The 14,168-nt window shown below is 52.1% G+C and overlaps 4 protein-coding genes across 4 annotated transcripts; 3 read left to right on the top strand and 1 right to left on the bottom strand.

The window, feature by feature from the left end:
- Window positions 1-98: 98 nt before the first annotated feature.
- On the bottom strand, window positions 99-1,079 carry CkaCkLH20_02480 (clock-controlled pheromone ccg-4 precursor; the record flags this gene model as incomplete). Its single annotated transcript, XM_038885199.1, has 1 exon — window positions 99-1,079. One exon carries the CDS (start codon window positions 1,077-1,079, stop codon window positions 99-101), a length of 981 nt encoding a protein of 326 aa, XP_038749130.1.
- A 4,783-nt stretch (window positions 1,080-5,862) lies between these two features.
- Window positions 5,863-7,869, top strand: CkaCkLH20_02479 (uncharacterized protein; the record flags this gene model as incomplete). Its single annotated transcript, XM_038885198.1, has 1 exon — window positions 5,863-7,869. The coding sequence occupies one exon, from the start codon at window positions 5,863-5,865 to the stop codon at window positions 7,867-7,869; it is 2,007 nt and encodes a 668-aa protein (XP_038749129.1).
- Window positions 7,870-8,841: 972 nt separating this feature from the next.
- CkaCkLH20_02478 (transmembrane transporter-like protein) lies at window positions 8,842-11,054 on the top strand (the record flags this gene model as incomplete). Its single annotated transcript, XM_038885197.1, has 7 exons — window positions 8,842-8,915; window positions 8,979-9,230; window positions 9,285-9,373; window positions 9,433-9,528; window positions 9,589-9,920; window positions 9,977-10,587; window positions 10,910-11,054. 7 exons carry the CDS (start codon window positions 8,842-8,844, stop codon window positions 11,052-11,054), a joined length of 1,599 nt encoding a protein of 532 aa, XP_038749128.1.
- A 586-nt stretch (window positions 11,055-11,640) lies between these two features.
- CkaCkLH20_02477 (uncharacterized protein) lies at window positions 11,641-13,409 on the top strand (the record flags this gene model as incomplete). Its single annotated transcript, XM_038885196.1, has 3 exons — window positions 11,641-11,907; window positions 11,964-12,407; window positions 12,456-13,409. 3 exons carry the CDS (start codon window positions 11,641-11,643, stop codon window positions 13,407-13,409), a joined length of 1,665 nt encoding a protein of 554 aa, XP_038749127.1.
- Between the last annotated feature and the right edge of the window lie 759 nt (window positions 13,410-14,168).

Raw genomic sequence — 14,168 nt, 5'->3', positions numbered from 1 at the left:
CCAGACCTCAAATATCGCACAAGAAGTGAAGAGTCGAAGTCGATACACGTCGACACAGTTTTCTCTCGCCCACTTGTCGCGGACAGTCGCGTGCCGATCTAAGCAGCCTCCGCGGCCTGGGGGAGGGCCTCGCGTTTCCAGCAGGGCTGGCCGGGCTTGGTGCACCACGGCGCACGAGCAGCTACGACGGGCGAAGGCTTCTCGGCAACGACGGCGGCGGGCATGGGGATGAAGTCAGTCTCGGGTGCGACTTCGCGTTTCCAGCAGGGCTGTCCGGGCTTCGTGCACCAGGGTTCGCGGGCAGCCAGGACAGGTGTCGGCTTCTCGGCGGCGGCGGGAGCGGGAACAGGGATGGATTCGATGTCGAAGTCGGAGTCGTCGACCTCGGAATCAGGAACAACTTCGAAGGAGTCAACCTCGGCGAGCTCGGCATCGCGCTTCCAGCAGGGCTGTCCGGGCTTCGTGCACCAGGGCTCGCGGGCGGCCAGGACGGGGGTCGGCTTCTCGACGGAAGCGGCGGCAGGGACGGGGAAAGTGTCGAGCTCGGAATCAGATTCGTCGACCTCGGATTCAGGGACGACTTCAACGGGCTCGACTTCGCGCTTCCAGCAGGGCTGACCAGGCTTCGTGCACCACGGCTCACGGGCGGCCAGGACAGGAGTAGGCTTCTCTACAACGGCGGGCTCGGGAACGGCCACGCGGCGAACCTCTCGCTTCCAGCAAGGCTGGCCCGGTTTGGTGCACCAGGGCTTACGAGCAGCCAGGACCGGGGAGGGCTCGTCGATGGCAGCGGCGGCTGGTACGGGGAAGGTGTCGACCTCTGCGTCGGGGTCGACTTCGCGCTTCCAGCACGGTTGACCGGGCTTCGTGCACCACGGCTCCCGAGCGGCGAGAACCGGGGTCGGCTTGTCGAGGACGGCGGGGGCGGCTTCGCGTTTCCAGCATGGCTGGCCGGGCTTGGTGCACCAGGGTTCCCTCGCGGCCAGCACCGGTGTTGCCTCACGCTTCTCGGTGGGCTGGGGGACGGCGAGCGCGTGGACGGTGACGGCCGCCAGGAGGAGGGTGGCGAAGAACTTCATGTTGCGGGTTGAGTGATGAAGTGGATTAAGAAGAGGCTCTGGAAGGGAAGGAAGAGGTGAAACGATTGACGATGGTCGGGAGGCTCGTTGAGATCAAGTGATGCACTTGTCTACTCGTTGAAGGTGAGTTGGGACGAGTGAAGAGCTGGGGCAAGGTAGACTTGGGGCCGGAGCTGCATGTTGTCTTTATAGATCGACGAGAGAAGTCTCTCCCAGCGGAATGCCCTTGGGTAAACATAACCATCGGACCAACGATTCCGTTGCTACTAAGCATTGGTCGAGTACTCGGTCAAGGGACCGTTCTCGAGTCCTCAAGGAGGCAAGTCTCCAGACTGTACCGAACAAACATAATATCAGACACCAGCAAGGCTCTCTCAAAGAGAGCAGAGTTCTGGGCCTGGGATCATTACTGGTCAATGGCAAAGGCCAAGGTCAGCGATAGAGATCCCTGCACATTGAATGGAGGGAGACCAATGAGATAGCAATCATCGGACAACGCAAGTGCCTCCTCGTGGCCGCGGCTCTTCCTGAATGGTTGCACAATGACAAAGGCATGCCAGAGAGGGCGAAATCGAGATGCGTCGTCTTGATTGATGGAGCTGGTGATCTCTCGCCCTTCCCTGTATCCTGTCACTGCAGGCTGTCACTGCAGGGACTAACTGACCCCGTTTGCGGTGATCCAGATGGAAGATGGAAGCGCAGCATGGTTATTCAGATGATTTACGGGGTAATAAGGGGCGATTCATATTGGTCTCTTTGCCTGTTGGTCGTCAGAGCAAACACCACTCCTAGAAGTGCGGACGAGGCTCTCATCGAAGCCCCACCGACAACTTGATGTACCTAGTGTTGAAGCTTACAAGTAGCATCTAGTATTTGGATACGCTGGTACGATGTGTCTTTGTCAATATGGACGCTGGTGTTGCTGATTTCAAAATATCCAAGACGCCGACTCTTCGTGACGATGAGGCGACTGAAGCAGATGCGAGTCCTTGCCATCTACGTTCATGTGCGAAGACACAACATGCCACTAAAAACCACCCGCTGCTCTTGGGTGAGGTAAGTTGTCGGGTTCTTAGGTCTACATAACAGTCCAACGCCTGAATGATTCCGGATGGCCCCGGAGCCACGAGTGGTGGGCGTGGTAGTCCCCTTGCGGAGGCAAAGTCGGCCGGGATTGAAGCCAAATAACAACGTGATTTCAGTAGCAATCCAAACTGATATTCTCTTGGATGAAACGCTCTGCCATGGCTGCACAACATTGTCGCCCAGGCCATGGCCTATTCAAGCAAGCCACACAACAGGGGTGCTCGGATGGCGAGCAACGAGCTTGTTTGCAGCCAAGGATCTTCTCATTCTTGGCAACCGTTCCCTTGGATCTTACGATACTTCTATGCAGGGTTGCCACGTTTGTTTGCTTGGAACCTTGGATGCATCTTCGCTCATTTCCGGGAACAGCACGACTTTCCACGTCGATGATCCGGAGGCAAATCGCCCAAGTCTGCGGTCTCTAACTCGAAGGTCCCGAAACCTGCTCAAGAAAGCTTTCGCTCTTACTACTGACTGAATGCCCAGAGATGACACTGGAAATATGTGACGATGGTGCTGGACTCTCAAGGTCACCTGCTGGCTGAATAATAAAACGCAAATGAGTACGCGGAGGATGACGGCGAACGACGATGACGGAGGAGGATGATGAATGATGATAACGACAACGAGGACGACAACAACGAAGATGATAACAGCGACGACGGCAATAATTGAGACAGAAACTAACAAAGATACAAATCAAGACCATCTATGTTAAGATTAAATCGTTCCAGGACATCTCCTTGAAATAACACCTCTGCGCTCCATATGCATCTTTTGGCGCTTGATTCAATAAAATGTCCCTGGCCTTCATACTCGCGATCCGCTGATTTCCTATCCCGAAATGTTTCGCCATCCGATCCATCCTCTGCGTCGCAGCCACCACACGCACAGGATCCCGGGACTCGCAAGCGATGATGAAGAGAAGCGGCAGGAGGCCGGCCTCGACTTGCCCTTGAGAAGGAACCGCGTCCGTGTTTTCGATGCAAGTCTGCAGTGCCGACGTCTTCGTGGCGGGCAGTGCCTGGCGGACGGTTTCCCAATCAGAGAGCTCGTCTAGGGTTGTTGTGAATGGCATGGATATGACCTCGTCTAGTACGGAGTGGATCGTTAAGATTATGCTACTTTCGAAAGCGTAGCAGATGTGCTGGAGGCTTGTGATGGTCGTAAGAGACATGCCTTGGGGAACTACAAAATCAGGTGGATCTTGCTTGTGTTGCTCGAGGAGAGTGAGACTATTGAGTTAGCGAGGCAACTAGAAAATAGTTCAAGGCTTCTTCGTACATCGTCAGAATTTCTGCTTTTAGAAGGTTTGTGTCGCAAGTTTGTGGACTATAAATCCTTCGCAGGGCTGTTGCGCGGCGGATAAGGGGAAACAAGTTACGGGACATTCCCATATACAAGTCTATAGAGCATGGTGGTTCCAAGGTCATGTCTGGTGCATCGTACTCATCGATCCACGACTCTACTGAGTCTTGACCCAGGTCAGCTGTGAGACTGCCGATACACTTGTGGTACATGATACTGGAGCGCTGTCAGTTGCCGTCTTAGGCACAAAAGCATCATACTCATGGTGAGAGGGCCTACAAGCTACGAGCGAAGCTGATGCTTTCGTCCATCATTCCTTTATGTTTTGATCCCAAGATGCGACAGAGGGATTCTATGCCACTGAGATGTTGCCGCCAAACTGACACGCCATCCTTGATGATTTCGAATTTGCACAGATAGATGGCTGTAAGAAGGACGCTTTCGTCTCTTACCAAGTCAGAGGCTTGATCATCGCTGTTGACTGTCTGCAGCAGCCCCGGTATGATATCCTTCAGTGACGAAAGTGTACGAACATAGCGCTGACTGGCCATCAGCCCGTACAAGCCCCGATTTATTGAATCTTCATTGGAGTTCATGCCGTCTGAGGACCACGCGCGGTGCTGCGCGGCGCAAGCGCACACAGCGTCGTATAAGAGGCTTGAGGAGATCATTCGTGGGATTATGAGAAGTCTCAAGAGATTGTCTGGACCGTCGACATTGACGAGGAGAGATGATAAGTTGTCCACGTAGTATTGGAAAAGCTCCAAGGACGATGGTGGAAGGGCCGAGAATAGGCTTACGGGGCTCTTGGAAGGAGCTTCGAGCCGTGACTTTAGAATCAATTCGGAAGATCCTTCAGGGGCTTCAGGAAGTGTTGAGGGTTGTTTGCTGCTACTTGTGGCCGAGTGTGGCTGGCGGTCGCGTTTGTATGGCGCCGATCCTGTGAAATCCGCTGTCCGCCGCAGCCATGGCCTCGAGAGAGAGTTATCTTCCGTTGCTCTTTGGGAACTCCCCGGGGTCTTGGAGACGTCAACCGGGCAAAAGGCGTCGAACAGCTCGCATTCGAGATTAAGACGCTTACATGCACCACATCTGAGAGACGTATGAGTCGAAGAGACTTAGGGAAGAGAGCGGGGCCTCATCTTGCTTACACAGGCTTTGAACCGTCGCCTAGATGTGGAAGAACTAGTTAGTAAAGCATCCATAATCAATTACCAACTCCAGCCTAGGTGAACAAGCAACGGACGACGATGGAAGATGGCGATAAGGATGACAACAGCAAGGACAACAAGGATGAGAATAACAACAATGAGCATAGCAATAATATGCCGATGCTGAAAATTGACGGAGAAGGGTAGTGAATAAGAGCTTTGGCGAATCTGTCCGGTCCACTCAAGCAAAAGAAAGAGAGCACATATCCATTCAGGCTGGGGGAACCTAAACCACTGGCGTGGACGTGTGAACTGACATTTTTTGTGCCGCTGCTTGCACGTACGACATCCCATTCGGGACCACGGCGTGGTTCTGATTCGGCGAGAGGCCATGATCCAAATCAAAGGGCCTGGACCGTACGGGAAATGTTGTAAGGATGTCTCTACGGGAGCAAGCTCAGCTGGGATACCAAGTCTGGTGTTGCGAGAGTAGCGTGGCCGGAGAGAGAAAAGGTGGAACGATGTGAATGATCTCGAGCTGCCTCATGGTAGGTGACAATTCCCCTCGTCTTCCTTCAAGAAAGCTATCGTATCGTATCTTTCTCCAACTGAGGAGCCACTTACGCGCCATGGTGAGGGGTTACAGGCCGGCGTATCTTTTGCCATAAGAGGGAAGGCTTCGGTGGAGATCATGTATGCAGACAGATCGGAGCAGGCCCCCTGGCCTTGCATCGTCACATTTACCCCGCAAAACTTGAGAGTTGTAGCACAGTTGGTGTTCAAACTGTGTGATTCTTTAGTTCGAGATGCGGAGGGTTTTGTCAATCTCAGGCGATGTCAGATCAATCTAGATGGGCTTGAACGGATCAATGGAAGTGACCCCCATAGTCTGAGATCTGCGATGGGGCCAAGATGGTTTCGGTTTCCCCTCATCCTTCCCAACAGGAAAATAGTGATGGCAAAACAAAACCAGCAGAAGGCGTAAGACTTACCAAATTCAACCACTTGAACTGACGTTGTCGAATTCAATGAGTCAAAGATCTCGGGGTCCGGACATCAAAAAGTTCCCGATACTTATACGTTGATATTCGTCTTACCCAGCTTTTGATATCCCCTACCATTCCACCATTCACGCCTTTACACTCTGGTTTCCATACACAAGAAGTTTCCGCCTTTCCTCCCGTGAAATCAGACTTGAATCATTATCAAAATCCTTTGCCCTCTTTCTATTCACGACAATGTCATTCCCACAGCCTCACCCATTCGATCCCTTGAGGCCCGAGGAGATCCTTCTCACAACGAAGATCCTCAAGGCCGCGCTACCCGGCATCCCTCTTCGCTTCAAAGCTCTCGATATCCAGGAACCGCGCAAGGCCGACGTCATTCCTTTTATCGAGGCTGAACGTACTGGCGCCCCCTTTCCCCGCTACCCCGATCGCGTGGTTTCTGTCTTGTTTCACCGGCTGGATACCCGAGCCTTCCTCAAGGCTCTGGTTCACGTGGGGAACAAGAGCATCCTCTCTCTGAAGGAGCTTCCGGCAGACCTCCAAGGCCCTGCGGACCTCGATGAACTGATCGAAATTGAGGAAGTGTGCTTGAAGCATCCCGAAGTACTCAAAGAGGTCGAGAAGCTCAAGCTGCCAAAGGGGGTGACGGTCTGCAACGATCCGTGGGGCTACAGCACTGATGACGTCAAAGAGACTCGTCGTCTTTTCCAGTGTTACATGTACATTGTCCCCCTGGATCATCCGCAGACGAACCACTACTCTCTTCCGTGCCCGTTCTCCCCAGTCTTCGATGCCTTGACCAAGGAGCTTGTCCGTATTGACCAGCTCGCTCTTGGCCCTGATCACAAGACCCACGAGACCGCCCAACCCTGGAAGCCCGTCAAAGCCGTAGAGTACGCTCACGACTTGCTTGACACACCGGTCCGGAACGATCTCAAGCCGTACATCGTTCAACAGCCAGAGGGACCATCGTTTTCAATCAATTCTGGGCAGCAGGTTGACTGGCAAAAGTGGAAGTTCCGCGTCGGTTTCAACACTCGCGATGGTTTAGTTCTATACAACGTCACTTATGACAACCGCAATGTCTTCTACCGGCTTTCCATGTCGGAGATGACTGTCCCCTATGGCGACCCGCGCAAGCCCTACCACCGAAAACAGGCGTTCGACGTTGGAGACGTCGGCTTGGGCGTCACTTGCAACCAGCTCAGCTTAGGCTGCGACTGTCTTGGCCACATCAAGTATTTCAACGGCTATCGGAGCGACTCCAAGGGCAACCCCGTCGAGTTGAAGAACGTGATATGCCTTCATGAGCAGGATGCTGGCATCCTGCACAAGCATACCAACTACCGTAACAACCAGGCCACTGTTGTCCGCAACCGCCAGCTGGTGGTTCAGATGATATGTACAGTATCTAACTACGAGTACGTCTTCGCTTGGATCTTTGACCAGGCCGGTGGCATCGAGTTCGAGGTACGCGCCACGGGAATCCTTTCCACAACTCCCATCGAGAACGCCAACGGCGAGACCGTCCCCTGGGCCACCAATGTCGGCCCCGGTGTCGCCGCGCCATATCACCAGCACATCTTCTCGCTTCGCATTGATCCGGCTATTGATGGCTTCAACAACACCGTCGTCTACGAAGACAGCGTTCCGATTCCCCTCGACACGGGCGTAGAGGATCCCTACTCCGTTGGCTATGTGTCGCAGACCACAGTCCTTGAGAGAGCCGGTCATGCCGAAGTTGACGTGGACAAGGCGCGTGTCTTCAAGATCCGCAACGACAGCATCATCAACAAGGTCAGTAATAGACCTGTTGCCTACAAGATCCAGACGCTGCCGAGCCAACGGATGTTGGCTGGCCCGCAGAGCTTCAACGCCCGCCGCGCCCAGTTCGCCGAACACCCTGTCTGGGTCACTCGCTACCGTGATGACGAGCTGTACGCCGCGGGCGAGTTTACCTGGCAAAGCCAGGAGAGCCAGGGGGTGGAGAAATGGGCTGCTCGTGAAGACAACGTCAAAGACAGTGACCTGGTCTTCTGGCACACGTTCAGCCTGACGCATAATCCTCGCCCTGAGGATTTCCCGGTCATGCCGATCGAGAAGATCAGTGTTCATATGAAGCCGTCAGGCTTCTTTGAGAAGAACCCTGCTCTTGATGTTCCCCCTTCTAGCCAGAGCGCCAACAAGTCGACGTTGCATGCGGATAAGGGAGATGACTGCTGCGGATCCAGACTCTGAGGCATCGGGGACTTCGTTAAGATCTGGTAGATCATAGATGGAAGAGGGAGATGAAAGCATACTTTATGTCATGTAAACCAAGTCTTCACCAGGCAGCTCTTAAAAGGTTCATCGATTTCGTTGTATGATTTGGTCTGTTATGTGTTATCTTGCGATGCCCTCGCTGTTGTCTTCAGAAATCATCGATATCGCTGTTTCCCTCTGTTTGGTTTATTGCGTGGGATACAGTTCTTTCAGCTATTGCATCTACCTAGTATAGAAAGCAGTAAATACACTATTTCTTCTGTTATTGCTGGTATTCTTCTTGTTACGCTTGTTGCTGCCATTGTCGTCGCCCGTGTCATCGCCTTTGTTGTCGCTGTTGTCGTTGGCGTCCCTTGTCGTCGGTTGAGTATTCCACATCCCTCGCCTATTCGCAGCTCATGCTGCTGATGAACTTCGGTCTTACCACGCCCACTAGTAAGACTGCTGGATAATTCTTGGAAGCTGCTGCCAAGTTTAAGCCAGATTGCCGGTCATCAAGGCGACTGGAGGATCCCTGTCGAATGCGATGCTGTGTTGGTGCGACATTGTGCTGAGGCCAAGGGGGAGGATAGCGTGGCAGGAGTGCAATCGAGTTGCTTCTCCACTTACCCATTTGAGAGAAAGATACGCCGTACTACGTAGCTCCGAGATTTGACCTGAGGAATAGCCTTAGCCGTCACGTCACGTACAACGGCCACAGCCTGGAATGATCGAAAAGAAGGCAAAGCGGCTGTAATGTGATGTCGCCTCCGCTTGTCCGGCTTCATGAATTCTCCCTAAGACCGTGCTGGTTGGCATCGACGGTCAAGAGTCTCATAATAAAGCCGACCTTGCTCGCGGCATTGGCAAGCTCAAGTAGTCCAAAGTTTGTAGCTTGTTAAGCAATTCCTACCTCTTAAACATCAAACATCGAAGCCCGTACTCTCTTTGCTATCAAAGTTGACCATCATGACACAAGACACACGCAGCGACGACACCGTCCTCAACGAAACTCAACACTTATCAAAATGGCGCATCAGCTCGTAGGTTCTCTTGGCTCATTGCTGAAGAGCGAAGCAACGCACTAACGAAAGACAACCATCCAGTCCGTACTTCCAAACCGTTCTCGTCGGGATCGTTCTGTTCCTCAACCCAGGAACCTACCTCGCCATCACTGGTCTTGGTGCCGGTGGGAAGAAGCCCGAGCTGATTGGGATCGTTAACAATGCGAACGTCATACTGTATACACTCTTTGGAGCTTCAGCAGTCGTTGGCGGCAGTGTCATCAACAAAATTGGTCCTCGCTATTCCCTCATGCTTGGTGTTACTGGGTACCCAATGTACTGCGGTTCTCTCTGGTAGGATAAAATGCTTCGCAATCGTTGATGTTGACTAACATGAAGATATTCAAGGTGGATAGATAAGGGCCAAGGAACGTGGTTCGTCCTGTTTGGCGGCGCATGGCTCGGAATGTCTGCCGGTATTCTTTGGGCGACACAAGGTTTGTTACCGGCCTGAAAGACAAGTATAACTTCGAACCACACTCATGGCAAGTTTCAGGTTACATCTGCACATGCTATCCGATGGAGTCGGAAAAGGGGCGATACATCGCAACAACGTGGGTTCTCAACGCTTCAGGCTCTGTCGTTGGATCAGGTATACACAGGCCCACAGCTCTTTGCTCTATATATGGCAATGGTGACTGACGAGGCGCAGCTGTCGTTCTCGCAATCACGATTTCCAACACATCATCTTCGGGGGTCCCGCCGGCTGTTTACTTGACCTTCATCTGCCTCGAGTGTGCGGGTCTTTTTGTCGCCGCTCTGCTGATGGACCCCAGCAAGATCCGACGAAACGATGGCCGCCCGATTGCTTCCTTTGGCGATACCATATTCTGGTATCAAGAGCTAAAAAGCCTACTCGCCACTCTCATGGAGCCGAGGATGAGGCTGATTACTTTGGCCATCTTCAGCAGCGAGATGTATCTTTCCATGACAGGATCCTTCAACTCGTTCTACTTCAACTCCAGGACAAGATCTTTGGCAAACGTAAGCTGTGTCGTCTTTGATCCTCCCAGAAATCAAAACTGACGGTTCGAATGCAGCTTTGCTACTGGATATTCCAAGTATTGGGAGCGCTCGCCATTGCTTGGAGCTGCGACGCCAGCATTCTTGGATCCCGACGTCGCCGCGCATTCGTTTCGGGCGGTTTTGTTGCTGTCGTCTTGGGCGGAACTTGGATTGCAATGCTGGCATTCTTATCCTCTAAGAACCTTGATCGCTTTGGCTCTGGACCGATCACAGGCGTAGATTTTACCGACGGGTCCAAATTTGTTGGCCCTTTCGTCATCTACATGTTCTTTGGAGCCTGCTATCCCATCTACCAGAACTTTCATCACTGGGTGTACAGCACTTTCACCAACGAACCTCGTACGCTCGGCCGGTACAGCGGATATTTCAAGGGAATCCAAGCATGGGGTTCCGCCGTCGCTTTCGGTATCGATTCCCATTACGTTCCATTTCTTCATCAGGCGATTGTTTACACTTGCCTTATGCTAGTAGGACTGGTGTTGTCTATGATTAGTGTTTATGGAAACACAACCAACACTCGATACGGCCAGGAGAAAGGAGTTGTTGTTCCAGAAGCATTTGACAGAGTCATTGAGGGGGTTCCAGAAGAGACCATTGGCGACAATAGGAGTTCTAACATGAAAGTGTTGGGCATGGCTCCTGAGGAAAATCCAAAAGTTTCAGGCCATCACGGTCACGATCAGAAGTAGTCAGTTTGAGATGAACTCAAAATCAGCGCCCTAGTAGACAAGATGAAGCAGCGTTGCAAATAGATGGACGCATTGCCTGGGGTTTCAAGAGACCATGAATAAGAAGTGGCGATTCTTACTCGATTGCATAGAAGAATCAAGTTAATTCAACACAACGCCACTACCGGGTCAAGTAAACACAAGTTTGTAAACGGAATACTGTAATGAAAGGCGTCACATAAACTAGAAGACATGGACATACGAATACACCAGAAATAGCAGAGACAAGATGGACGACGACAAGATGGACGACGACAAGATGGACGACGACAAGATGGACGACGACAAGATGGACAACGACAAGAGGGATAAGGTCGAGAAGATCAAGAATATTGAGAACAGATCGAAGAACATCGAAGGCTAGAAAATTGAAGTTACGTAACTCCGCAGCATGTGTACTGCAAGCCAAGGAAGCCGTGATGATTGAATCCAACTTGGACATGCACTGTGTACATTCCCCGCCCCTAACCCGCCGAATACGCCCTTGATGCGGGATCCATCCCAACGGGCCAAGACCAGGACCTGCATCTTAGTCCAGCCCTTGTTAACAGAATGACCCCTCGCGGGTGAGAGATAAGGGTGGTGGATGGTGGGGTAAAAGGATGGAATCAAGTCGTGGACCCGCTGTCGGACACGCAGAACCAAAAGAGCCTGCTTTTGCTTGAATATGCTTATCCGTCTGTACATCACTCAACTTCAGAATCTCCGTCCCCGAGTCTCGGTCGAAAGGAGATAACGTTCAGAAGATAGCACTCCAATGGGACTCATCGATGGGAAACTTGAGTGATTGGCTGGCCTGCCAATGCTTGCATCCTGTCCGGACCTTGATCGGAGTGACTTGAACATGTGCTTAAATCTTTAAGACTTGGTCCGCAGTCTACAAAGTTCAAAGCAAACCCCATCCACTTGTATTTTTCACGCACCTCGAAAGAATCTTGTCGCTAGTGAACATGGCTACACTGCAAGAGCGTATCCAACCAGCCTTGGACGTCAGAGACGCCTCTCTTGAACCGACAGCCATTCTCTCGAAGTCAAAGCGACTGCCCCTAAATGTCATCTCCATCCCGAGAGCATGTGGTCTTCTCTCAAAGTTGGAGCTTGATTTGACAGAAAGCTACGACGCCACCGCCTTACTTCAGAAGTTGGCTTTAGGAGAAGTCAGCTCAGTGACTCTTTTGACGGCGTTCAGAAAGAGGGCAACCATTGCCCAACAATGCGTATGGGATGTGTCACTGTACTAGAGTCTCACACATCGCTGACCTTGAGACCACAGACGAACTGCCTGACGGAACTAATACCCGAAGCCCTGAACGATGCCAGAGCCTGTGACGACTACTTCAGCAAGACAGGCAAGCTCATCGGGCCTTTGCATGGCCTTCCCGTTTCTGTGAAGGAACAAATTGCGGTCCGGGGTCTACGCACCAACGCGGGCTTCGTTGCCTGGGTGAACAATGTCGTCGATGAGGACTCCGACATTGTTAGGAGCTTGAAAAAGCTCGGAGCCGTTGTATTCGCCCGCACGAATCAGCCGCAGTCACTGATGCATCTTGAAACGTCCAACAACATCTATGGTGCCACTGTCCACCCTGAGAATCGGAACCTCACCGCAGGCGGCAGCACGGGGGGAGAGGCGGCCTTGATGGCTATGGGAGGCACTCCACTCGGTATCGGCGGCGACATTGGCGGCTCGATCCGGGTTCCGGCGGCTTATAACGGCGTGAGTGTAACTTAACCAAGTCTAAAAAATGACACTGACAGAAACTAGATCTATGGCTTTCTTCCTACTCCCGGAAGGATCAGTGGAGAAGGAGTCGTCATCCCTACGCCGGGATCAGACGCAATCTCAGGCACGCTGGGCCCCTTTGCCAGATCTCTACGTGATATCGAGCTGTTCTGCACAGCTTACTCGTCCGCTTTTCCGTGGGTGGAAGATCGATCTCTCATTCCCGGCGACATCCTGAGCCCGAGTCTTGGTAGACAGCTCAGCCAAGACCGACGTCTTCGCGTTGGCTTCATGTTCGACAACGGCGTCGTCTCGCCGCTTCCGCCTGTCCATCGTGTTCTGAGTAGTGTGAGCCAGCGTCTCATGAACAGCGCAGACATTGAGCTCGTACCATTCGTACCATGGGACCACGCCAAGGCATGGTCCATCATAGCGGCCAATTATTTCGAAGACACCGGCGAGGACATCCGCAAGAAATGTGCAGAAGGTGACGAGCCCCTCGAACCATTGACTGAATGGATTCTTGAGCAATGCGAACACAGCACGCTTGCCGTTGGGAAGACCCTGCAAGAACGCAAAGCCGCGAGAGACGCCTATCGAAGGGCCTACGCAACCCACTGGAATAAGTCTGGTATCGATGTTTTGGTGTCCCCAGTCACTCCTGGAACGGCACCGCCACTTGGGACGAGCAAGTACTGGGCCTACACTGCGGTATGGAATCTGCTTTCATACCCCGCCATCGCCATACCTGCGAGCAAGCTTGTAGGCGAGGCAAACCACGCCAAAGACTTGGAAGCAGAGACATATGTCCCCAAAAACGACATCGAGACACATCTATTGAAAGGCTATTCCGCTGAAACGTCGGCGGGTATGCCTGTTGGAGTTCAGGTGGTGGCTCCGAGGCTGCATGAGAGCATGTTGATTAAGGCTTCTTACATCATCGAGGAGGCTTTGAAGGCCAGCGAATTGTCTGAAATCTTGAAGAGCAAGATGTGAATCATTCAGTTTCCAGTAAAGTTCTTAATATAAATATGTGCCAATTCTTTTTTAAAAAGAAATCAGCCCTCATTTCCTCAAGTACGGGACCATGCTAGGGAGTTATTGTAGATTCTCTAAGACAATTCTAGGTGAGAATAAAAGCTTAGTCTATTGCTTTCACTTGTTTTTACTTTTGCCCTCACTGATGTTCTTGTTATCTCTCTTGCTATTGCTCTTGCTATCGCTGTTGCTCTTGCTGTTGTCGTCCAGTCCTGTTGCTGCCTTATTCGTACAGATGTATAATAAAATGATCCCGAATAAACTCAATTTAACTCAGAAGAGCATTCTCATGCATGCTTACCCCCGAAGTCTTTCACAGCCTGTTGGTTGGCTTTGTCACGAGGAAAAGCATCAGGCTGCAGGAGAATTACCGACATCACATTGGCTATATAAGCGCCGGGAAGACACGTAAGCCTCCACTTACAAACCCATTCGTAACGTAGGTGGAGTAGATAAGTGCGAGCGATTTAAAAATCGAGTAAGTCTGACAGATCACATCCCCCAGACGAAGCGGATGTTAATATCGGGGTAGCCACGAATTTACGCTGCTTCTAAGTTTATCGCAGCTCTTCAACAAAGGAACTTTCGACAAGATGATATGCGAAACATGCCTGAGTTGCCTCAGAGCCTACGATCTTACTTCCCTCGACCAAGAGACGCGGCGAACGCATCACTGGCACAGCGCCGGCTTGAAGAAGGCTGTTGACTCTGGGTGCT

This window comes from Colletotrichum karsti (assembly GCF_011947395.1).
Source record: "Colletotrichum karsti strain CkLH20 chromosome Unknown Scaffold6, whole genome shotgun sequence".
In the NCBI taxonomy this organism is placed as follows: Eukaryota; Fungi; Ascomycota; class Sordariomycetes; order Glomerellales; family Glomerellaceae; genus Colletotrichum; species Colletotrichum karsti.
Note: the sequence above shows the minus strand (reverse complement) of the source record. Positions and strands in the feature narration are given on the sequence as shown.